Source organism: Acomys minous, assembly GCF_964271855.1.
Source record: "Acomys minous genome assembly, chromosome: 5".
NCBI classification, from domain to species: domain Eukaryota; kingdom Metazoa; phylum Chordata; class Mammalia; order Rodentia; family Muridae; genus Acomys; species Acomys minous.
In genome coordinates, this window is record NC_140494.1 from 43016844 (window position 1) to 43043514 (window position 26671).

The 26671-nt window shown below is 40.5% G+C and overlaps 1 protein-coding gene across 3 annotated transcripts in view; it reads right to left on the reverse strand.

The window, feature by feature from the left end:
• Nucleotides 1-26671, reverse strand: part of DNAH5 (dynein axonemal heavy chain 5) — a 279963-nt gene that overhangs the window by 162679 nt on the left and 90613 nt on the right. For all 3 annotated transcript variants that reach the window (XM_084781257.1, XM_084781256.1, XM_084781258.1), the window contains 9 exons: nucleotides 24170-24341; nucleotides 19586-19731; nucleotides 13884-14046; nucleotides 12799-13032; nucleotides 11083-11273; nucleotides 10908-10995; nucleotides 6834-6967; nucleotides 4195-4396; nucleotides 3237-3472 (listed from right to left, as the gene is read on the reverse strand). In XM_084781257.1, coding sequence (XP_084637383.1) covers nucleotides 3237-3472; nucleotides 4195-4396; nucleotides 6834-6967; nucleotides 10908-10995; nucleotides 11083-11273; nucleotides 12799-13032; nucleotides 13884-14046; nucleotides 19586-19731; nucleotides 24170-24341 — 1566 coding nt within the window. The remainder of the gene's footprint in view (nucleotides 1-3236; nucleotides 3473-4194; nucleotides 4397-6833; nucleotides 6968-10907; nucleotides 10996-11082; nucleotides 11274-12798; nucleotides 13033-13883; nucleotides 14047-19585; nucleotides 19732-24169; nucleotides 24342-26671) is intronic.

Genomic DNA, 26671 nt, shown 5'->3' on the forward strand with positions numbered 1-26671 from the left:
AAAGAGGAAAATCTGTGGTCAGATGTAATAATATACGAGAGAATAAATTTAAAAAATAAAAAGGAATTCCTAACAAAAAAAGTCTTTTTCAACCAAAGCTTGAGCCGAGTCTTTGCTTTTAGAATGCAAAATATTTGAACCGAAAAAGATTCATATGGCAGTATATCCAATCCAAAGTGCTCATAAATATAAAAAACACTAACTGGACTTGATAGATAATGTGCACATAGGTGTGTGTGTGTGTGTGTGTGTGTGTGTGTGTATGCACAATATTTTTAAAGAGGCTATCAATTTGAGAAGGAGACATTGGAGGGGTGGAAATGGTGTAAGTACTAACGGGAAACCATTACCTACTAATATAGGAATTGGTAATTTTTTCTCCTTTGTTTTATTCTTTTTGTAATCCTTCATGCGTATATTCATTGTCCATGGTTCTCTGCTGCACACATGAACACATTTTCATATAATAATATGTGAGCCACTCTCAGAGAGATGCATATTATGTGTTCTCTCGCCTAGATTTTATACAGATCCATAAAATTATGTGTATGTGTGAGTGTGTGAGTGTGTGTGTGTGCATGTATGTGTGTGCGTGTGCGTGTGTGTGTGTGTGATGAAGGGAGAAGTGGAACTGTCTAGAGAAACTAATGAGGAAAGGGGCAAGGAAATGAGATGCAGGAAAATACAGGTGGGGACATATGCTCAAAGTTTGTTTTCATAAGAAATTATTTCCCCTGAGTACCCTGGCCTCCTCTCCACCATCATTCTCCCCAAATGGATCTGGTGATGCTTGATTGATAGTTAGAAGGAGAGGAAAACACAGATTTACTTTTTTTGTTTTGGTTTGGTTTTTTTAAGTTAATTTATTCTTGTTACATCTCAGTGGTTATCCCACCCCTTGTATCCTCCCATTCTTCCCTCCCTCCCGTTTTCCCCTTACTCCCCTCCCCTATGACTGTTCCTGAGGGGGATTACCTCCCCCTGTATATGCTCATAGGGTATCAAGTCTCTTCTTGGTAGCCTGCTGTCCTTCCTCTGAGTGCCACCAGGCCTCCCCCTCCAGGGGACAGAAAACACAGATTTAGACAAACATAACCTACACCTTTCTCTTCCTCCTCCTCCTCTTCCTCCTTTTCCTTCTTGAAGACAGGCTATGGTCCATGTGTCAGTGTAAATAGAGTAATAGAGCCACCTACAGCTGGAAGACCTGAATGGTACACTACATCACAACCCCCCAAAGAAGATCATTGTCTCTACTATTGTCTTAATTCTCAGGCAGGAAGAAATGAGTTTGTCTTCAGACTCAAGAGACTCCCCACCATCACACAGAGAGGGGGCCATTTGTCTTGGTAATTGCAGTCCCAAGAAGATAGGCTATGTAATTCCCTGAAGACGGCCAAACATGGATGTGTCGTGGTTTATAACATTTTCATGGCAAGTGAAACTTTTCAAAATTCAGGGAGATAAAGAAAATTCAAAGATGGAATCTGCTCCTCACCCACGAGAGTATAAGTCTAGACATTTGAATTAAGTTTGATAAAAGGTAATGTTCTTACATTTTGATTTTTTTCTTTTTTCTTTTTTCTTTTTTCTTTTTTCTTTTTTCTTTTTTGATTTGGTTAGTTGGTTGGGTTTTGGTTTGTTTGTTTATTTGGTTGGTTGGTTAGTTTGGTTTGTTTGTTTGTTTTTATTTGTTTTTCAAGACAGAGTTTCTCTGTGTGGCCTTGGCTGTCCTGGACTCACTTTGTAGACCAAGCTAACCTCGAACTCACAGAGATCCTCCTGCCTCTGCCTCCCCAGTGCTGCGATTAAAGGCATGTGCCACCACACCTGGCTACATTTGGATTTTTTAAAGATATATTTATTTTTGTTTTATGTGATGAAAGCTTGCCTGAATGACTTGAAATGCACCATGTGTGTACATTACCCAAGGATACCAGAAGAGGACAGTGGATCCCCTGGACCTGGAGATACAAAGGGATAGAAGCTGTCATATAGATGCTGGGAACTGAACCTGGGTCCTCTGCAGAAGTAGCAATTGCTCTTAACCACTGAACCAAAGCTCCGGTCCCTTAAATCTGGATTTGTAATGCCACAGTTACATTGAATTACAGCTATATTTAATTACAGTTACAATAATACATCCAAAACAGTAAATGCAGGGAGCCACATGTAATAAGGTTTTTCAGCTGGGAAAGTCAGTAGCGCAACGTGTAATAAAACAAAAGCAGAGGAGCAGGGGGACGGCTCAGGAGATAAATGGCTTGCCTTGCAGACACGAGCACCTGAGCCTGGATCCCCAGCATCCACATAAAATCCAGGTATGTGACTATGACCCCAGTGCTGGGGGCTCAGACAGGTAAATATAAAAATCACACTGACTGCCCAGTCTAGTTTGGTTGGGGTACTTAAGGTTCAGCCAGAAACCATATCTCGAAAAATTAGGTGGAGATAGGAAGAGATGAAGGAGGAAGATATTTGGAAATCAAACTCAGGCTTCCACATGTACCCATAATGGGCCATCACACACATGTGTAACACCACACACACAGATAGAGGGGGGAGGGAGGGAGAGTATTATAATACTAATTATATCGTATTATGTATGGCTTATTTGACCTGTTTCCTTGTGTGTAAGCAGAACTTCAGTAGTCGTGGCATGAGTACATGCATGCCTGGATGCTGTTAGCTTGACAGCACAGACCAAATCTCTACTGACCACCTGGGATTCCCATCCCCAGCCACTGAGGGTGGTGACTTTAGGGACTGCTGCTTCCTCTCCTCAAAAAATTACACTAGATGCACGGGAACCTCCTTGCGGAGAGATTACGGTCAATGGCCCACTGATGCAAAGTCACCAAGAGCAATATCTCATGCCTCCAGGAGGAGGTAAGTGTGTGACACAACTCGTTCGACAGAGGCCCCTATGGCATGAGGCTGAAGATGGCCTGCAGCTGAGACCCCAGCCTTGCTTAGCTTTCATCTCATTAGCTTTTCCTTCTTCCATCACTCCACTTGCCCCAGAAGTATTCGTCCATAAATCATTTGCCCAGAAACATAAGCCTGGCCCTTGAGCACATTAAGGAGAATAACTAGAGCCTAAAATGTTGCCCACGAAGGCAACCACTTTGAGCTTCAATGCCCATTTGTAATTCAAGAACAGATCTAGTTAATACTCCTACTAATGGCATCCAAGGTGTGAAACTATTTCTGTGACGGACAAGCTGCCCGTTTACCTCAATGGGCCCCACTTGGAAGTCAGTAGAGATCTGCTTCTCTCTGATTTCCTTCAGGGCTGCCATTGCAATCCGAATATCATCCAAGTCTTTAATCGGCCGGCTCAGTTTCTTTTGGAATTCCTCAACAACGGCAAAGATGTTTTCCATCTCACTCCTGTACTTCCTGTTACAGTGATGGCCAATAACAGCCATCCAGGCTTTTGTCTCTGCTGTCAGTGAAAACTTCAAATCAGCTGTAAAAAACAAAACAGCCACAGGTCAGTCTGGGAAGCCTGAACCGCAGTGAAGAGGCACAGGAAATAATGTGGGAGTCTAGAACCATGGAAAACTAGATAGAATTGAAAATGGTTTCCAAGCAGGGGATAGCACTCAGTGAGTGACAGCATATTCAGAGCCGTCAGCAGAGCCGAAACCTGTCGCGGTCCAAGTTCAGAGAGAAACCCTAGCTCAGGGGAATAAAACAGAGATCAGTACAACATGACACCTAATGATGTCCTCTTGCCTCCATGCATACCCACACATACATCACACAGACAAATGCTACACACAGACTTTTTAGTCACTATACCTCGCTCAACTTATAAGATTTATTTTTACAATTCAAATCACATTTTAAATACACACACACAATGTATATACATGCATGTATGAGATAAGCTTCAAGCATTTGTTATTGTTACTTATACCAGATAAATCCTAATTCCAACTACAACAGACTCAGTCCCTTTCTCTAAATGGATCTTTATTTTCAAGTCAAGCAGCCACATGTTAAAATAAACCAAAATTAATAAGTATGCAGAAGGGAATTAAAAACAAATCTATAAATGGGTCTTAAATCTTGGATCCCATAAAATTAAATCCTTTAAGAAAGCTAGAATTCTCTGGAACACTAATCTAGAGAGGCAGAGCGCGTGCTGCTGTGTTTTCATGACTGTCTGAGAGACATTTAACCAACCTGTGTACAGAGCGATGGAACCCACGTGGATGTGTTCAGGCTCTGCATTAATTTCCTGCTCAAGGCTTTGAAAATAAAGAATCCTGGACTCGAACTCAGAGAGCAAAGGGTTTTGTGCAATAAATGTCATAATAGTCTCTTCCTTCTCCTTCTGCCAAATGTGATTGTAGCTTTTGAAACGGTCCATGGATGTGATAACTTCCTAGAATAGAAATAATAGATTTGTGTAGAAAAGGAAGAGTCTGAGATGGTCTCATGATACAACCGAGGGCTGGCTCATTGTTGGTGGCTAACACGGAGCTATTAACATGTTTCATTAATGATCTGGGAGGAAATGGAAAAAACACAGAAACAAGATATACACCATGACTTTAACAGTAACCTGTCATCCTTAGTCTAAAAGGAGAAGAAAGAACTCTGTAGAAACTAGAAAGAAAGAAAATCCTTGTTGGCCATTGGGGGCAGAAATACCTTGATAAGAGGTTGACATCAGGTCAAAAAGAATGAGCAAGATTGTACCATCAGGGAGCACAGGAGAAAAACCCTGTGGGTCATTGTCTCCTCAAGTCTCCTGCAAGGATCCACACTACATACAAGGACTCACTACTACATTAAAGAAGACTAGGATCTGTATGTATCTTTCCTATAGTTAAAAGAATACCACACATATTTGTGTTGCTAGCCCTTGGTCATTAAATTTATTGTGCCTCATCTTTAGATTTCCATCAGAGTAGCTGGCTATAGTCTGAGAAAGCACTAGACTCTGCTGCTGTGGCAATTAGCTCTTATTGCCAGTTTGATTGGATTTAGATTCCCCCTAGAAGACACACTTTTTTGGACAAGTCTGTGCAGACACATCTGAGAGGTTTAACTGGAGGGAGAAAACCTACCCTGAATGGCGGCATCATATCCTGTGGCCTGGGAATGTGGACCGAATGAAAGTGCAAGGAGGAGAAATATAGTGGAGCATCAGAGTTCATCTCTCGCTGACTCCTGATGACAGATCACATGCTGTTGCTCCCATGCCTTACCTGCTGCGATGGCCTGAGCTCTCTTACTGCAAGCCAAAGTAAATCCTTCCTTTCTTCAGCAGCTGTGTGAGGCATCTCCTCGTAGGTAAGAGAAGTGGCCAAAACATCATGTGCTGGCTTACTTCCACCACATTCTCTATAATTACTGATGCAGCTGAAAATATATCTAATTACTTATTTCCATAGACTACTTTTTCCCGATCCTTTAATACACAGCCTGCTAAACCAAGCATCAGATAAATAATTGCTGAATATATGAATACTGTCCCTAGAGGAAAGTTACACACAGGATCTTCAAAATGCTAAGAACAAAAGATTAAATATGAATCCATGCAAAGACTTGTCATTCCCTCGGGAATACATTAAGCATAACTTAACAACGTTTCCTCTTCTTGTTACAGCAACAGCAGCTTTTCTGATGCCTCCAAACAAACATAGCTCACTCTAGTAATGACAGCCACAGAAAACATATACTTATTAAACAACAACTGTGCGTTCATCACTGAGAGACACCTGAGAGTCAGGTTTTAATAAATGTGTGAATAACCTGTAAACAAAAACAGACTTCAGATTCTTAAGTCTTTTACCTACAAGGGCAAATCTGTCTGGATATAAAAGGAAAATTGAAGTGGGGTTAGAGTAAGCAGGTTGGAAAAATATTGAACTGGCTTCACAGCCAGCCAGCATGAGTTTGTGTTGATGGTAGTAAAATTTCAAAACTCCGTTTTATCTGAACTCCATGTGAATATATATATATATATATTCACATATTATAAGTTTTGCCTGTCCACATATAACAAAAGTGAGAACATATTGTCTACTGGCCAAGAGGTAATGTGTGGAAAACCCTGAGCCCTGAGTCTAGTGAGGAGACCCATTGGGTAAAGAGCCTGCTGTTCAGACAGGAGCCCTCAGTTTGTATCCCCAGCATTTGTGTAAAGGCTGGTGCAGCAGATACCTCCATAATCCTAGTGATAGGGGTGCAGTGCAAGAAAAATCCTAGCGACCTGCTATCCAGCCAGTCAACCCAGGTCAAAGGTGGGGAGAGAAGGGGAGCCTCTAGTTCAGTGAGAAACCCTCTCTCAAAAATAAAGTGGGAAGCAATACAGGAAATGACGCAACCTCTGGCCTCTACATGTGCACACACAGGTAAGTGTACCCATACAAATACATGGATAGACACACATACACACACACACACACACACACACACACACACACACACACACACAAACACACACCAACTGCACACTTTACTGTTTTACACTTTGAAGGAGAACTGGGGAACTGTCACCTCAGTCTGAATTGTAGGTTTCAGTATAACAGAGTTTTTTTTTTAATTAGATCCATGTATATTAACAAAAGAGGTTAAAGACATTAATCAGAACACGATATGAAACAGGAAGTTCACAGCTCTCTTCCCGTTGCATTCTAATTAAAGGATCTTCAGTGAATGCACATTCATTGAACACAGACAAGATGCCTCCCATTGCTCAGGGAAGCCATCAGGGGTGAAATCAGGCTGCATGCGGGGTGAGCTTATGACGGAGTTCACGCAAGCACATGCCAGGCAGTCCAGGGCCTGCAACAGCCTCCTGACACACATACCTTCTTGGTGGAGTTGATGACTGTGCTGAGCACAGATACTAGTTTTACAATCTCTTTGTTGTCAGAAATAGTCTTATAGTAATTCTGGGTGTGCACAGGAATGGGCAAGTTCACAGATGCTATCTCCAGTGTTTCTGAAGCAGAAGAGAAAAGGAAAAACAGAGACGTTACTATCAACAGTCTACAGAACATAGACGGTGCAAGTTTCAGGAATGATAGCAATACTTAAAATCTACATAGAAGCAATGAAAATAGTAGAGGAAACTGACAATCTTAACTATTTTTTTGCTACTAATAAAATTAAGCAAAGTCTGCAACCATCCAAAAAGTGTTCCTTCCAGAAGAAGTGCTGGGTCTCGGTGGCAAGAGCGAGTTCTGCTGGGACGCGCCCTGCTGTTCCCACTGCTTCCTCTCCAGCTACGTGGCAGACTTAAACCATCACAGCCTTGGATTCCCATAGCTATGAAAACCTGCCACACAGCGCTCCAAGGTGGGGGTGGGACTAGATTTGAGTCTCTTTGCCAAGACCTGAAGAACCGTTACTAACTGGCATGACTGGAAGCTTCCGGAATAAACTGGATCCAAAGAATTGATCTTTGTCTAGCCTGAGTCAGAACCTCATCAAACTTCATGTTCTTTCTCTTAACTTCTTTCAAAAGAAACAGAATCAAAACAAGCAATCAAAAGACCAATAAGACAAAATATGCCAAAGCAAAAAATTAATTAATTAATTAAAAAAATAAAAAGTTGATTTTGTGTTGGCCAACTCCTCTACTCCCTGGCAAGATTAATATACCCAATGACACTCCATTGGAGAAAACTGATTTCTCTTTTTCTGTCAGACATCAATTGCAAATATCATCTTGGTTAGGGGGTGGGACACTGTGTTCCACTTCGTAATCTCAGTGCTGGGACTTTACGTGGCATGGACCTGCGCAGGACTTCTGCACCTGTCACAGTTTCTGTGAGTTTATATATACATCAGTCTTGATGTGTGATCCAAAAGACGTGATTTGTGTAATTTAAATCCTTTTACACTTAAATATACCACATGTTGGATGCACAGAACTGCTTTTTTTCTTAGGAACTAAAAAACTGGTCCTACCAGTCATACAGAAGCCTGAGGGATCCAGTAGCTTAAGTGAGTTTGAAAAAGAATAAAACGGGACAGGACTCGCACTCCCTGACGCCACCCCTCCCAGAGGGGTTAGAGATAGGATAGAGGGGGTGGTTATATTTTTCGCTGATGTACCCATTGCCCCCGCTCAAACAAATGAGTGTAGCCACCCATGCTCATGTAATCAGCCCTAATTACATTTTATGGGTCACAAAAAAAAATGGTGTGAGACGGGGAGGAGGCACTTTGGAAGAAGAAACTGTTTGATGGGACTGTAAGAAGAAAGAATAATGACAAGAAACTTTGAACAAAGAATAGCATAGGCAAATGAAATTGTAAAAGAATAAATAAATGATTTTTTGGAAGCGTACTACAAAGCTATAGCAGTAAAGACAGTGTCACATTAGAATAAGCATGAGCTGAGATTAACATAATAAAACTGAGAGTCCAGGGGGGAAAAGATTTAGATTTACACACGTACACACACACACATGCACACACACACACTGTATGTGTGAATTTCAACAAAAGTCTCAAGAAAATTCAATTACATAACAATGATTTCTTAGCTTCACATTGGTGGCACAAGTATACACCCACATGGAAAAGACTGAATTGAACTCCAACTTCAGTGAAAATGAATCATAGATTGAAATATAAATGCTAAGCTATGCAACTTTAAAAGAGCATAAATCCTCCTAATTTTTTGCTAGGCAACTGTTTCTTAGATACAAAATGAAAATGCAGCTAAGTAGAACTTAAAACTCAAAACACAAGATGGGGTGCAATGGAGGAAGACACCTAACATCATCTTCTGACCTCCACATGTGCATATACATGCATGCACACATAAACACCTGCATATACATGTACATATGCATAAAAACACAAACAGTACTACATATTTAGCAGAATTCTTAATTAATAGTTCAAAATGGAAACAGTCTGTTCGCCAACTTACTAATGCATAAATGACGTTTACCTATAGTGTGGAATATAATTCAACGATAAAAGGCAGTGAACACTATGTGCCCGCAACCCTGGCACTTAGAAGCTAGGAGTAGGAGAATCTTGAGTTCAAGACCAGCCTGAACTACCTCACAAGTTCAAGGCCAGCCTATACTACACAGCAAGGTCCTATCATAAACAGACATAGTGTAGGGATGAAGACAGTAGCAGAGCACTTGCCAGGCATATACAGGGCCTGGGATTCCATCTACAGCAGTACAGTGAGGAAAATGCGACATGAGAGCTACATGCTACATATGAATAAAATAGAAATAGCAGGACAAATGGAAACAATCAGCCATGTAACACCACATATAGAATTACCCATCGCTGGGCACGGAAGGTCGGTCAGCGGCTTACAAGGGCTGAACAGAGAGAGAAAGTAGAATGAGTACTAACTGGCGCAGGGATTAGTCCTCAGATTACAACAATGTTCTAAACTAGACTGTGATGAGATTCTGAGTACACAAAAATGCTCTGAACTGTACTTCTCAAGAAAGAGACAGCCAGGCTGTAGTCTGATGCTTTAGCTCTTTGGTCATGTTTTCAGTACATATTTTTTTTCTTCAGTTCACAATTGATCATATTCTTAGTAGAAGACTCTGAATTTTATATGATTATAGGAACTAAAGCAATATTACCAGGTAAAAATAAGTAGAACCGAATACACTAAGAGCAAATATTTTAAGCCTTCCTTTTAAGGCTTGTTTTTTAATTGTATGTATGTGTTGGGTGGGCGAGCTCACATGAGTGAAGGTGCCCAAAGAAGACAGGAAAGGGCAACAGATGCCCTGGAGCTGAAGATGCAAGCATCTGTGAACTATCAGACAGGTGCTGGGAAGCAAAATCAGGTCCTCAGCAAGAGCTGTATATATTCCTACCTGATGAGCCATCTGTCCAGCTCCAGAAAGTGCTCTTTAACTTAAGTTAATAGATGGATGCTAGATAGATAGAGAGATGTAAACAAAGATAGATAGATAAATAGATAGATAGATAGATAGATAGATAGATAGATAGATAGATAGAAAGAATTTATAGGAAAGTATTTTCTGCTACCTTCCTCATTAGCTCTATTTCAAGGAGGTATTGGCTTCAGTTTCTTCCTTTGGTTAGTCAATTTATCATCTCAGGGGACAGCAACACCAACAAAATTATGCTTGGCTTGCTAACTGTGATGCTGATTTAAAAGGAGTATGAGGACTGAAGATGACATCTGATGTCATTAGCAACTTGGATGTCTTATGCTCCCCAGTTTTACAGACTACAAAAGAAAGCCGTAGGATGCAGAGCAACACACAGAGTGTGTTAACAAAACAGAACTCACAATAGGTCAAAAATATCTGTAACATGCCAGGAAATGCTCATTGTGATGAAAACCAGTTTCTCAGTAAAGTGTGAAATTAAAAGCACTTCCTACCTTCAGCCATTAAAAGATCAGACCAAACATCAGTTATGCTCCAGCAGTTGTGGTAGACGCAACAGAAGCAGGAGATAACGCGACACTAACATATCAGTATGTGGATCTTAATGTTTTTAAACTGAAGATGGGCTCAAAGATGAATGCTCTGATTGAATATTGTTTGGGAACTGCACAAGATACATGAAATGCTATAAATCTCTGTAAAACTTGATTTGCAGTGACTTTGTTAAAAACTCGGGGAACGTAGCTCACCAATCATACTCTTCTTGCAGAGGATGCCAGTTCAGTTTCCAGCACTACATCAAGTGCCTTACAACTGCCCATAACTCTAGCTCCCTCTTCTGGCCTCCATGGGCATCTGCATGTACATACACATACACATATACAAACACACACTCACAGGTGTGTGCAGGCACACACGCATGTATGCACACACATATAAGAGACAGAGAGAGAGAGACAGAGACAGAGACAGAGACAGAGACAGAGACAGACTTTTTCAATGTTTAAAATTTTAAGGCATATTTACCTTGCAGCTCACTTTCCTCCACCTCCGCATCAGAGTCACTGTCTTCATTGTTCTGCACAGCAGCCATTTTTCTTTCTTGCATCTTTCTCTAGAATAGAAAAGGATGCTTTTCAGCTTTGCCCTATCTTTAAAAAGAGCAGCTTCCAAGTGAATCTGTTTTTCACGCTCTACCAACCTTGGACAACGGCTCACTGCTCCACTGTCTAACCCCCTTGGGGACGCTGATGATGCACTCCACGGCTTTGTTCAGTGTCTGCTGTATGTCTTCCAGGGCAGGAGTCATGGCAATGTTAGGAATGGCCAGAGTGATGCTCGCCCGGAAAATAGGAAGATGGTTCTGCTTTGCCTTAGACGCACTGTTACTGTCTGAGTTAATACGCCATTTTTAATTGAAAATGGAATATATGTAATAGACCACAGGAAAATTAAGGCATGCATAATACACATACAACCAGACAAATATTTGTCAAACTAACAACTGTGTGAATATGTGAATATCTTGTTTTACTCAATATAGCAGGAACTCGGTGGGTCCTACGTCATTCTGCTGGTTGTGGTTTGCTGGTTTATCTCCATAAAAGAAAACTTTCAAGGTAGAATCATGGTCATGTATTAAGTCTTACATGAGATTTAAAAAATGGTAATTGCAAGTAGCAGGATGCCAGCAATGAGTTAAATGCAGAGTAAGCAAACAAGAAATAAAGAACAAATATAATAAATAAAAGTTACAAAAAGCAATTTTTGGAATTTCAAATAAAATACCTTTCACAGTGAACATATTCCAAACTTTCAATCAATTGTCGCAGACAGGAAAAAACTTGCATGTAACTCATTATTTATAATAAAGGCCATTGATTGTGTGTGTGTGTGTGTGTGTGTGTGTGTATGTATGTATGTATGTATGTATGTATGTATAATAGCTATCGGCTTAAGCTGTAAGTTTAAGAATTAGAGATGCATGTGTATAAGCATCTGCATATGAACGTCACATAATTTTATATGGTTGAAAATACCTGTAATGCAATAACTAGGATTAATGTATTAACATATGAGCCAGCATTTGGTGAATCCTTTTGACAGCCTTGTGTCTAAGGAAAGAACTGTCTTCCATTCTGAAGTACATGAAAGCTATGCCCCAAAACATGCCTTCACAGATTCTTCATTTCTTCCTCTACTTTTAATGCGATATAAACCTTCCCTTTAATTACAAATCTTCCAAATAAGTAAGATTTTATTATCCTACTATTATTTTTGTTTCAATTAATTCCTATTTCCTTTTGTATTATTCTTAATTTAGATTTTAACTTCAGAATATCCCTACATACCTAGAAAAGTCAAAAACCTTTTTCTGAACAGTGCTGAGAAAAACATGAGGGCATTCACACTGAAGAAGGCAGCTGAAGTACTATTAAGATAGTAAAATAAATTCTAAATTTTAAAGGGATGACATCAATCTTAATAGCTAAAAATTCACCACTGAAACAAACCCCCCATGTGTCTTCTTTAAAACCTGTTTTTCTCTCTTGGATTAAATAATTTTCTTCACATTTTCATTTTAATACAAGAAATTGTTATATTATGTTGATTTTTTTGTCATCAAGATTTCAGTAACCTTGGCAAATTAGTCTTTCTGGGCCCTGGGTTTCTCAGTTTTAACATTAAGTGATAAGAGAATCCACATCATAGCATTTGCTGGGATGACCAAAATTCATGCTGCTTAAACTCATAAGGAGGTACCCAATGAATGATAGAGTGTTTTACTTGGCTAAATTAAAACAGGAATGTACGTACACACACACACACACACACACACACACACACACACACACACACACACACACACACACGGCTTCTACCTGATTAACTAATAGGAAAATTTGCAAGATCATACCCCGGAAGTTAACCATGTGGGAGAAATGAATGCGCTTGCGAATGGCCTCAAGCGTATTCCTTGTCACTTTCAAAAGAGCATCCATGTTTTGATGGTTAAAGTGGGAAAGCAGCTCACGGGCTTCCTCTAACGTCTCACTCTCTTTCTTTTTCCTTGCCATTCCTGACAAAGGCAGAGGACAGGCCCCAGCATTAAAGGAAGATGCCAAGGTCTCAGGATGCCCTTCTCTTCCTCCTGAGAGAGAGACAGGGTGGGTGGAGAGCCATTAAATTACGGGGTAAATTAAGATAAATTAGACGCAAGTTCAATATCAGTGAGAGAAAACAGCCTATAACAGATCAGCAACTGTAGGTTAAAAGCTATACTGGGGTCCTCCGCAAACTATGGCAACAGCCAAGGAAAATATAGGCAGTAAACCTCAAACCCCTACCCAGACTAGCCGATGGACAGGACATTCTCCACTGTTGAGTGAAGGAGATCTGACTTTCACACAAACTCTGGTGCCCCATATTGAGCCATTTCCCTTGGATGGGGAGACCTGGTGGCACTCAGAGGAAGGATAATAGGTCACCAAGGAGAGACTTGATACCCTATGAGCATATACAGGGGGAGGAAGTCCCCCTCAGACACAGACATAGGGGAGGGGAGTAGGGGGGAAGTGGGAGGAAGGGAGGAATGGGAGGATACAAGGGATGGGCTAACAACTGAGATATAATATGAATAAATTAATAAAAAATACATTTTAAAAAAGCTATACTGGCCCTCGAGGACCCACGTTCCGGTGTATTCTCTCTCAGCAACAGTGCTAAAAAAGAAAAAAAAAAAACCTTGGGAAATAACATCCTCCCTCTCTGTTGGAAAAGGTTTGCTTTAGTTTATACAGTTTAACACAAAACAACGAGAATAAGCAACCAAGTCATTGCCATTTGTGCAGAAGCATAATTTCTGATTTATAGATGTCAGTATAAAATCGAGGCAGTGTTTATAGAAGTATGAAATTGATTGCTGTGTAGAAAATTAAATTTAGTTTTCAGTAAGTATCCTGGAAAAAAAAAAGCAGACCGTTTCACTGCCTCCTCCCTTACCTGGAGTGTCACCGTGAGCACTAGCATTGTCAAGATAGACATTTCCACTGGCTCCTTCAGATGGGACTTCCACATCCAGAAGCATGCTTATTAGCTCATTCACTGCTTCCTCCACCAGGGAGCTTTTAAAGTGGAGCATCTGAGCACCATTCACGCAAAGGTCCTACAGACAATAAGAACAAAAGATGACAGTCACATGTGTTTCTGTGGCTCTTGAAAGCTCATTAGGAAGAGCAGTAAGGGCACAGGTTCAGCCTCCCATTGACACATTAGCTTCAGTGACAGTTTGACACTGTGGTGGCTGGCTAATCTCACCTGTCGACTTGACATCTAGAATCACATGAGTGGGGAAGTCTAGAGTGAGTGGCTCCATTCCTTGGGCTTGGACCCAACACTATGTAAAATTGAACAACGTGAGCTGAACTCTAGCACTCATCCCTCCTCACTTCTCCACTGTAAAAGCAGCATGAACAGCTGCCTCAAGCTCCCGCTGTTCTGACTTCCCCACCGTGACGGACTGCAACCTCGAACTGTGACCCACAGTAAGCTCTTTCTCCCTTAAGTTGCTTTTGTCATGATATTTTATCACAATGACAGAAAAAGTGACTAAAACAGCAACGCGCTCCACACTCCCTGCCACGAATCCTGAGAGGAAATCGTTAAAGACAAGAGAACCAACTGGACCCAGGAGAATTGACCAAGCACACAGGAAAGAACTCCCAAGGCCATCAGCAGCTTCTGGTCCCATGAAATTTTCTTCATCTGATGTGAACCTGCCCTTTCCAACTGTCTTCCCTTCTCATCATTTCTGGCAAGCCATTGTCATACACTTCATTTCACAGCTATGGCCACTTCAGCTAGGTTGCATCTTTCTCAGAAATGAGCATGACAAATATAACACAGTACTAAGCACTGCGGCAGATTCTGTGACAGATGCATAAAGACAGGTAAAGCACGTGGAAGTGTTTCTTACACCACCTACTTGGAGGGAAGCTCAATGAAAATAGACTTTGTCTGCCGGTCACAGTTCCCGAATCCATCTCAAGTGCCATTGATTTCTCTATTGAGACTCTAGCATGTTCACGGACTATATACATCAGTTAGTGGTTCCAACAGCCCCTCTTTCTGCAGCCTTGACTTCCACCCACCCCTCTTCTGCAAGACACGTGACCCGCCATTAAAGTGAATATTGTGATATATCCTAAATCAAACCTTTAAACTTGGTTATTACCAAGAAAATATCAAATAGCAACTTCACTCAACTGAACTTCACCAAACTACACATCTTAACCTGGTTCTATTTTGTTTTGCTTTTGGGCCCAGAAGATAGCTGCGAAATGCTGGTCTCTGGACATGACATGACGATTACACACATCAACTCACCGTTAGTTAGCTACACAAGACCAAGCCAAGGACTTGAAGTTAGAAGGGGAACCAAGGGTGTCAGAGAGGTGAAGCTGTTTGAAAGTGATGTCTAATTGAGGGGTAGAAAAAGTGACAAATCAGAGAAAGATTTGACAGAATGAGTCAGAGGATAGGATGTACCCAACTCTCGTGAGAACAGCATAGGAAACAGAAGCTACTTCAGAGCAGCTCAGGACGAAAGGAAAGAGAGTTTTTACCCAGCGAGACTGCTTCCTTCTACAAACTAACTTTAACTTCACTGTTTGAGATTAAAGGTGTGTGCTAAGAGTGTGTCTGTATTCCAGCCAGATCACACTGTAGTCCAGGGCGTTTCTGCATTCCAGGTGGATCACACAGACCGAGAAGGTCTTTGGATGTGATCCCTTGCCAGAGTAGCCATGTTGCTGGATTAAAATTTCTCTACAACAACAACAAAAAAAAAGAAAGAAAGAAAGAGGTGAAGCTGGTATGGCTATTATTACCCATATGATGACATATGTAAGTGCTGGAAGAAGTGTCCGGAACAAATGAAGTCTTCAAGAAGTGTCTGTTATAATTGACTAGCAAATGACATTCAACCAAGGAACCTGTTTGCCAAGCTTGTTTGCCTCAATCTAAATCAACTGACTCCTTGTCCACTAAGAGAGCCTTAATATTTCTTTAACATTGTCTCTTGAGCCCTCTGACTCTATGCTGCAGAGGCCCAGAATGGGCCATGATACCATCTCTCAGGCTCAAGGCCAGCTCTCCCAGGAAGTGAATCCTCAGTAGCTTCCTCACGGTCACTTCAGACCTCTCATCAGCTGGGACATAGATGTGAAATTCTAGAATCCCTCTCTACTGCAGGTTTTGGAAAGCAACTCTCAAAAATTAATATTACTCCAACAAGATTACTCCACTCCCTCAACTCTTCCTAAGAGAAGCCATAATTATATTTGCATATTTAGGAATATATATGTATAAATATATACATATACGTATATAACAACAATTAATGAAAAAGGAGCCATTTGAAATTTTGAAGGTAAGCAAGGAGTGAAAGTACTGTAATTATATATTCTAAAAAACAAAAATAAAAATTAGAAAATAATACATAAGTGAATGAAAAAGTTAAAACTTATAAAACGGTTTGTAGAAGATAGTCAGTAGAAAGCACTTACTTCTATTGGTAACCAAAATACAGATTAATTTAGAGTGTGTTATTTTTCTATTCAAGATAAAATTAATAATTTATAATAGAACAGTATTTTTCACAAGGTAATGAAATTGGTATTATTGTATTATGGCAATATACATTGGGATCATACTTTGAAAAACAATTTGTCTATGACTATAATGAGCTGTAAAATAAAAACTACACAGTTTGGTACAATAATATTATTTGGGGGCAATGATCCTGAAGGCCAATATATTATACATATATATTTATTATAGCTCTTGGCAAAATTGACAAACTTTGGGAGCCACTTAATGTCCAGTAGAAAGAAATGATATCTATCATCTCAATAAAATGTTATGAAGGTATAATATAAGTGGTGCCTGTGAAAGCCATATAATGTCATAAATAAATAAATATAAATATATATACATATACATACATATCAAGAGGAAAGAATTAATATCTAAGAGGCAAAAAGGAAAAGCACTATGTAAACTTGCTGTGAATACAATAAGAGTCATGAAATATATAAAAATCATAACAATGGTGATATGATTGCTATAAATGCTAATTTCTCTATTTCTAAACTCTAAAACTTGGATTTGATTTTTTGTTTGTTTGTTTGTTTGTTGGGGGACATGGTCTTTCTGTATAGCCTTGACTCACTTTGTAAACCAGGCTGGCCTCGAACTCACAGCAATCGGACAGCCGAATTTGAATTTTTTAAGCTACATTTTGTAAACAGCAAAGAGCTAAGTGGTGTCTCTTATAATGTAAAGGGAACGTTAAAAAATCAGCAGGAAAAAAATAAGAATCACTGTGAGAAGGGCAAACATAATTCTAAATTGTAGGCATTAAGTTTTAATCAGCTAATAACAAGCTAATATAAATTGAAATTCACCATATGTGCAAAAGGGTGTTAACACCAAATGCCTGGCCCTGTCCTCTTAAAGAGTTGCATGCGAATGTGAAACCCTCCTCTTCCAGGAGATCTGATTCAGGTGAGTCCTCACTGTTATCTGGCTTCTGTGACTAGATTGCTTCTGTAAACAACATGGTTTTTACTGAATACTCGATTCCTTCTGGGAGTCTGAACCTTTTCATGAAAAGGGGATTGTGCCATGGTGACAGAAGCCAATAAAATCTTAAGAGTATTGGGATGGAAGAGGTGGCTCAGTGGATAAGATAAGAATGCTTGTTGCTTGAGTTTTTTATCTTAGCTGGAGACCTGGGATGGGAGAGGCTCCCGGGAACCTATGAGGGTGACCCTACCTGAGAATACAAACAGATGGAGACAAAGAGCCTTAATAGGCTGCCTCCTGTCACCAAGTAGGACTCCCAATGGAAGGAGGTAGACACCAAGCCACCCACAAAAGCTTTGACCCAAATTTTGTCCTTCCTACAAGATATGCTGGGATAAAGATGGAGCAGAGATTTAAGGAATAGCCAACCAATGACTGGCCCAACTTGAGACCCATCTAATGGGAGACAGGCAACTCCTGACACTATTAGTGATACTCTGCTATGCTTCAGAGAGTAGCCTAGCACAACTGACGTTTGAGAGGCTTCATCCAGCAGCTGAGAGAAACAGATGCAGAGGTTACAGCCAAACAGTAGGCAGAGCTCAAGCAGCCTTGTGGAAGATTGGGGGAAAGAACCAAAGACCATGGGCTGTACCTAGATCCCCTACACATATGTAGCAGACATGCAGCTTGATCTTTATGTGGGTCCCCTAAAAGTTGGAGCAGGGAGCTGTCTCTGACTCTGTTGCCTACCCTTGGATCCATTTCCCCTAGGTGGGCTGCTTTGTTTGGCCTCAGTAGGAGAGGATGCACTTAGTCCTAATGTGACTTGATGTGCCAGGGGCAGCTGGTACCTATGGGTGGTCTCTCCTTCTCCTCAGAGAAGGTGGGGGTGGGGGAAGAGTGTGTGGGGATGAGACTGGGAAGAGGAGAGGAGGGGGCTGCAATCAGGCTGTAAAGTGAATAAATAAATTAATGGGGAAAAAATGTTTGTTCTTCAAAAGTTCAGAATTCAGGCCAGAAGAGAACATAACAGTTCAGCTCCAGACAATCTAATATCCTTTTCTGGCCTCTGTGCACACCTGCCCTACCCCCTACACACTATACATGCACACAAAAATAAATAAGTAAGTAAATAAAATAAATTTTTAAATAGAAAATAACTTTGAGTGTCAAGTAGTGAACTTCACTGGGCAGGAAGTTTGTTCATCGATTGTTGTTGTTTCCTTTTGAGTGAAAAAGAGTTCTCTCTGAGTCCTCACTGGAAAGAGCAGCTAGCATAAGAAAGTCTTTCCCTAGACACTGTTTGGCTTCTGTGTCAACCGGCTATGGCTGCCATTCTGCCTTGGTGAGGAATCCGAGCTATAGTGTAGCCACAAGCCTAACGGAATGGAAAAGGACCTCGGTAAGCACCCACTGGCCAACAATATTAAAATCATCTTTGAAGGGTTCGTAACACCAGGACACCCATAGGGAATGTGATATATGAGGCTAAAGTGCCATTCCCAAAAGGTGTAGATTCTCTCTGGCAATAGCTTGATTCTAAAGTAGGAAAAAAAATGCCCATTTGCAAGATGTTTGGGATGGAGCGCTTCCGACGACTTTCTTTTCATATACTGAAGTGTGAAGAACCTACAAATACAACGTGTGTCCTGCATAGTTTAAACACAGCCTCTGTCCCTTCCCAGCTTTCCTAGGGAGCAGTCCAGAACTCCGTGCTACAAAATACAAGTTTGGAAACAGCTCTTTAGAAGGTCTTGAAGAAGAAATCTTTCCCATAGTATGTCCCAACTACTTCATAATCTACTTCATAATTAACCCTTGCTTACTGAGGCTCTTCAAAAAAACACCCTCTTCTCTTCATAAAATATGGAAAATAATAGAAATGTGTGCCATAGCGATCTCCTCCAACTGATCTGAAGGAAAGTAATTTATTAGCAGCTTCTTAGATAGCATTTACTTTATCTTCAAGTTGGTAGATGGTTCTACATTTGAACAACTTCAATCATGGAGCAACATAGAATTTTTTAAAATCCTAACTTATGATTCAAAAATGCCCTTTATATATAAAAATTTTAATTCAAGAATCAGTGTTTTTCTATCAGCCTTCTGATAACCTTTGTCATTTGGAGGAATTCTTCACAAGTAAGGGGGTCTTCCTGAGGGAGCTGACAAAGTGGGGTGCTGCTCATTTCTTCCAGGATGTCACTGATGCGGAACTCAATCAAATCATTGATCCGGTCAAGCAGCAGCTCCAGGTCCTCTATGGGAAAAAGAAAATGAATGACAGATTAGATAAAGCACATCAGTAAACATGAACACATGATTGAATGGGTTACGCATATCTGTCTCAGTTACTTTTCTATTACAGTGAAAAGAAACCATGACCAAGACAACTTATAGAAGAAAGTGTTTAATGGTGCCTTTCTTAGAGTTTCAGACAGTGACTCTGTGGTCATTATGGTAGGAAGCATAGGAAAAGGCAGGCAGAAATGGTGCTGGAGCAGTAGCCAAGAGCTTACTTGGGGAAACAAGAACCATTAGACAGAGAGAGTCACTAGGAATGGCATGGGTTTTTGAAACCTCAATACCTACCCCTAGTGACACACTTCCTCCAAGAAGGTTACACTTCCTAATCCTTCCCAAAGAATTCCAAGGGACAAGGCATTCAAACACATGAACGGATGGAGGCCATTCCTCTTAAAAGCACCACAGTAACCCTTTGTATTTTTGGCTGTTCCACACATAGTTGCTGCACACTGTCCCTCCTTTAACAGTTCCCAGCTTTCCTACCTGCCTGGCTCTGATTCATCTTCCCAGAAGGCCACCTAAGACTGTGTATGTAGAGTGGTCCCTGGTCTTAGGTTGCCTATCCCATGATCACTCTTCCATCTTTGGGTGCATCATGCCAATTACTCTTATGTCTGCTCCTCTGATAATTCATTGTTCCATTGTTCCATCTTAACATTCATGCCAATGCCCATTCCAAAGGTGCATGCAACTGTCATTGAAATTAAATTCTACTACTTCTTGACACTTCCTTGAATCGATCCTTAAGTACCTAAGTAATAAATACCTAAATTTCAATCATTTTCAACCTAATTATTCAGGCAACTGTTCAACGTACCAAATGGTTCTTCCTGACAACAATATGTAGTGCAGACAGAATCGATGTTTTTGTTTGAGTGTGTGTGCTCAATAGAAATCTCTTGTTTCCTCCAGATTCTTTGTAACATCTTCAAAGACACTTGAGGCAACTTGAAAAAAATCTCCTAAGGAGATCCCTAATCCTCTGGGAATATTACCTTACGCAACAAAAGGAACTTTGCAGATGTATTGAGGCTCTTGAGATGTGAAGACTGTTCAGGATTATCTAAGCAGGGTTGTCATAAGGACCTTACGAGATGAAGTCGAGAAGGGCAAAGTGAGATAGAGAAGAGTGTGGCCATGGAAGGAGAGGGGTTAAGAGAAAAGGATTCGGCCATGAAACACAACCAACTCTGAACATGACATGGTCATTCTCCTACAGATAGAGGCAGCTCTGACCATGCCATGGTCATTCGCCTATAAATGTGAGCAGCCTGTATGACCTAGAAGGTGTTGAGGAAAGGATGCATGACAGAGTTTCTGGGAAGACCCTTTTCTGAAGGTGCCTTGATTGTAGCACTGAGACTCTTCGGATTTCTGACATCTGCAATTGCATTATATGAAGCCATGAAACTTGTGGCCAGTACTTACAGCAGCAACTCAAGAAAAAGCAACACTGTTTATGCACAGGGTACAGAAGCCATGCCACTGGAGTTCTGCTGGTGATTTTAAAGAATAGAAATGTTTTTTTTTCAAATGTGTGGTCCAATTAAACACCTGCAGTTCTAAAGGTTGGTTCATTTATTCCAATACAGAATCCAACTTTTCCTGAGACTTAACATCTCTTGTTTACCGTCATCAAAGAAGCATCTTTATGCAGAAGATTGAGGCTATCACGGAAAACCAGAAATGGTCAAAGTTCAGGAACCTGACTATGAGGTGCCCAACCACAATGGCTACATCTACAGTGATGAGGTGTAGGAGAATTAGCATTGTCTTAGAAGTTATCTACTTCTCTCTAGCTAGCATCTAATAAAATATCCAAATTGCTAAGAGTCTAATCCTTATGCCTCTCTAGAGAGAACACTGCTAAAGACCACCTTAGCAGCCTGTTCTAATTTGATTGTGATAACTCTCACTATGAAGGCTTTATATACCTTATAAATGCCTCCTTGGAGATTTTAGCCCATTCACTCTTGTTATATTTTCTAAAGAGAGATATTTTGAAGAGAATATTGGTTTAAAGGCAAGGAAATTCATCCTTATTGCTTCTGTCTGTTCAACACTAGATGCCATTTAGCATCTTGGGATTGTTGCTGTCTAACCTTTAAATTGAGGATTCCTTTTAAAACTGTTTCACAACTTGCTCCATCCTCCTAATGCTATGCTTATCCAGTTGTGCACCTTTTGGTATCCCACTTGCAAATTGCAATGAGCCTAAAATACACTTCATTAATATGCAAATGGTCTGTTACAATTTATCTCTGAAACTAGGTCCCACTTAAGCAAACAAAATTAAAGCAAAAGTATGCAACTGTCTTAGATAAGTTTTCTATTGCTGTAATAAAACACCATGACCAAAAGCATCTTGGACGGAAAGGGCTTATTTCATCTTATAGCTTGGAGTTCATTATCCAGGGAACTCAAGACAGGAAGCTGGGGGAAAGAACTAAAGCCCAAGCCATGGGTGCATTCTGCTTACTGCTCTGTTTCTCATAGCATGCTCAGGCTGCTTTTTTACACAACCCAGGACTGCTTGCCCATGGGTGGCACTACCCACAGTAGGCTGGACCTTCAATATCAACCACCAATCAAAAGACTCCACCTCAAGCTTGCCCCAGACCAATCTGGTGGGAGACTTTTCTCAATTAATATTTCTTCTTCCCAAATTAATCTAGTTTTTGGTCAGGTTGGGGGGGAAACTAGCTAGCTCACAAGCCCAATTCCTTCCTTGTCTCTCTGCCTCAACCCAGCACTTCTCAAATATTCTTGAATAGAATGTGCCTGCTGAATTAGCATATAATAACTAGTACATAGTTATTTAGAAGGTACAGTAAGAAACCTACTGAGAAACAAGTATTAGTAATTAAAGTTATCAGTAAACCAAGTCCTAGTTCACTCAGGTAAGAAAAAAAGAAACCTAGTAGGATTACAGGAGTTACCTAGAAGACAATCTCAGAAAACTGTGACCAGAAAGGAAGCAGCATGATGAGCATGCTGGGGAAAGTTCAAAGACGTAAAGAAATGGAAATTATGCAGTTCTGAGTCTCTAAGTATGGTACAGAGAGTGACACAAGAGAAGTAGAAGAAATAGCCAGGGTTTTAATCCCTTTGCAGTCAGTTTGAGAAAAGGATGGAGTTGGACAACATGATTAGGAGACATATACAATACTGAACCTCTAGTCTCAGCAGCTATCAGCACCACAGAGGCCCCAAGAGGGGGTGCACATGAGAAAATGTAGTCAGACTGGCACCCCTAACTTCTTATCCTGGGCCATAAGAAGTAGACAAAGTCGGCTTATGAAGAAGAGATGGCAGATTACACCAGGTTGGACAAAAGAATAGAAATGTCTAAGTCTAAAAGATAAAATATAACTTTAAAAAGGCAGACACATGGAAGACATTCACTGTCTCACTGAAGAAATGTCTCTAGCCCTTGTGACCTGCAGCAGACAGAAGAGTGCCCCACCCCTTGCCTGGGCGGCACAGCAGAGCTGGCCCTTGTGGCATAGGTATAGGAGAACTGATGGGCTGAACAACTCAGCTACTACCCAGGCCCAGACACAGGGATTTGAGTTGGCCCATCCCAGCATCATCCCCATCTATGCAGGATCTCCATGACACAGGAAACAATAGGATATCCGAGAGGAGACCCAGTGAAGACTCAGTATTGATAGTGTAGCAGAGGCCAAAGGCCTCAAGCCAGACCAACGACGCATTGAAATGAACATTTGCAAGTAAAGCTGTTTGAGCAAAGAAGCATACTGTGGGACACAGCGTGACATGCTGCAGCTTCCACAACAACAAGTTTGTTGTTGTTGTTGTTGTTTTGTTTGTTTGTTTCATGGATAACCTCAAGGAATAGTATTAAATACTATATATTTATAGTTTCTAAGAAATTACTGAACCCATTGCAGTTTCTGCTATTCACTCTGGAAGTTTGGAGCCTTATTCCTCATTTCATTATTTATAGCAGCATATTGATAACAACTTATCCAATACCCAGATCTAGCCAATGGACAGAACATTCTCCACAGTAGAGTGGAGAGTGGGATATGACTTTCTCACATACTCTGGTGCCTCACCTTTGACCATGTCCCCTGGAGGGGGAGACCTGGTGGCACTCAGAGGAAGGACAGCAGGTTACCAAGAAGAGACTTGATACCCTATGAGCATATACAGGGGGAGGAGGTCCCCCTCAGGAACAGTCATAGGGGAGGGGAATAAGGGGAAAAGAGGAGGGAGGGAAGAATGGGAGGATACAAGGGATGGGCTAACCATTGAGATGTAACAAGAATAAATTAATAAAGAAAAAATGCAAAAAAAAAAAGACAAGAAAAAAAAAGAATTCTGCTCTCAAAACTGAGGAATAAAAGTTATATGGGCAGACTCACTGATCTTTGCAAAAGCACTTTCTAAATATGTCCCAATATTCAGGGATGTCCAAGTCAGGGCAGCCAGGCCAGGTTGGAGGGTTTCATCCACTCTAGCCAGGTGTGGGACCATCAGTTGCTCGATGGCAGGAGGCATTTTCGACTTCACTCTCTGGTATTCAGAAAGCATCATCTGCAATGGAATGTGATTAAACAGCCAGCTTAAAATGTCACTTTTAATATCTATTAGTATTTTTACCTAAAAAGATAACTTTTATATTTGGTGAAACTATTGGGATCTAATATCCTGGCAGGAAGAATGTTACAAGCAAAATAAGGCAGATGACCAGCAAGTACTTTTTGTACAACCACCAAATCCTAAACCAATAAATTAGAATAGAGAACAAAAAAGAAATTGAGGATCATTTCCTGTCATGTACCCAGGCCAAAACAGAGAAAAGTCAAGTAATTTTTATAAACTAAGTCAGAGGAAGATTACATCGGCCTGTGCCTTGCTGGGCTCACTCATCCCATTTTCTATAGGGACAAGATGCTGTTCTAAGCATCTCCTCTAGACCACATTCACCATCACAGTCGTCTGTATCTTGAGAACCATTGCTACATTAGAACTATCAACTAAATCTTGACGCAAGACCCAAAGGGCAGAGGGAGAGTCAAGAATCAATGCTGATTTCAAATGGCTTTAAATAACACGTCTTGGTTAATGGAAATGAGCACATTGAAGTACGGCCAGGCTAAGCCACAATTTTAATAACTTCGCTGTAGTATATGCTTTATTTCCTTATGGTACTTTCAACTCCACCATAAGTCAAAAGCAACTGCATTAAAATACAAGAACAAGATTTTATCTGTTTTTTCCAAGTCCTTTGAAACATTAGCTACCACACAGGACAGGATCAATCAGCATCTATTTAACTAATCAATTAGTTATTATGAAAAAAATAATTTGTGACCTGAAATGTGAAGGGTTTAATTTCTCCATTAAAAATCACCTACAATACAAACTCCCTATTCAGTTCATATGCTATCATTTTCAAATCCAGAGGACGTCAGTGTGCTTCTGAAAGACAAATAATTTTAGCTTTAAGTCCATACTTGTACGTAAACTCCTGGTGTTACCATAATATTAGATCAATGATTGCCAAAAAATGTTTACACTGATGTACTAAAACAGAAATGACCCCTGGATGGATATGATTGCAAATCTCTATATACAACAGTGTTACAACTAATATTCATAATTTTATAGAACCTGTCAGAAGGGTATAGGAAGTCCTGGTGGGCTTTAGAAGGCATTAAACCTAAGATCTCCCAAATGAGCTCAGTCTCCCTATAAGACTTCTCAGTAGTTTCCATAATGCCCTTTCATTTTCCACAAAAGCCACTTGAGGAGAGCCTACATTTGATGATTCTATTAGCAGCTGCTTCTGAATTTCCTAAAGCTTTTAGCCACTGCTTATTGCTTGATTTTTTTTAATGCCCATTACTTATTCTATCAGAAAAATGGTTCTTAGAATCTGTGTCCAGCAGGCTTTCTACTCCTCTCCTTTAATCCTTTAAACCCAGGAAGCACCATTCATCCCTCTTACAAATGAGAAACTGAGGCTTAGAAGGAGAAGTCATTTACCTGCCGATAACGGCTTGGATCCAGATTGTATTGGTTTCACAATCTATATCCTGCACTGTTAACCCACACTAGATCATCTCTTTCCGGTTTCAAATATATCCCAAGAAACGAGGAATAAAACAAACAGCCAGCTACTTTTGCATATCTGTAGAAATCTGAACTTCCACACAGTAGCTCTGAAGCTGGGGAGAGCTCTCCCCAAGTGTGCCAATAAGTCTGATTTTACCAGGTAGCCATGTTATACAGAGACTTCTAACTCTTTCCACCTCCATAATATGATAAAAAGCCAATCAGATAGTAATTTACTTGTTTGAATCTTTGGCTGGAACAGTAGTAGCTGTCAAACATTCTTTGCCACTCCTCTTCTCATGGAGCTGGGTCTAAGTGCCCTTCATTGAATCTACGTGTGCATTCAGAGAGCCAATGGGGCTTAACAGGAGGATCCTGTGAGGGATCAGGGCAGAAACAAAGACCACGTGGCCTCCTAACTCAGTGTAGCACTTACTCCTAGATAGTGGTATAAGACATTCTACTGGCCTAAAGAAATCCTTGTACAGATGCCTCAGCCTGTAATCCCAACTGAGTGTATCATACAACATATGTTCAAACCTTTAACACAGAACCATAAAAACTATGAAAAAAGCCCCTATATTTTGAAGTTGTGTGCCATCTGCAGCACATAAGTGAGAAAGACTCTGTGGGGGAAATTATTAACAGTGATTTTATTATTTCTTAGTAAAACACTTCTCTTATAAATATGTAAAGTGACCAGATGTGGTTTTGACACACACAAAAAATAAAGACAATAGCAACATGCTTACTAGTATTATATGGTTCGACATTAGAGAAGTATCTGCTCATGGCCGGCCAATTTA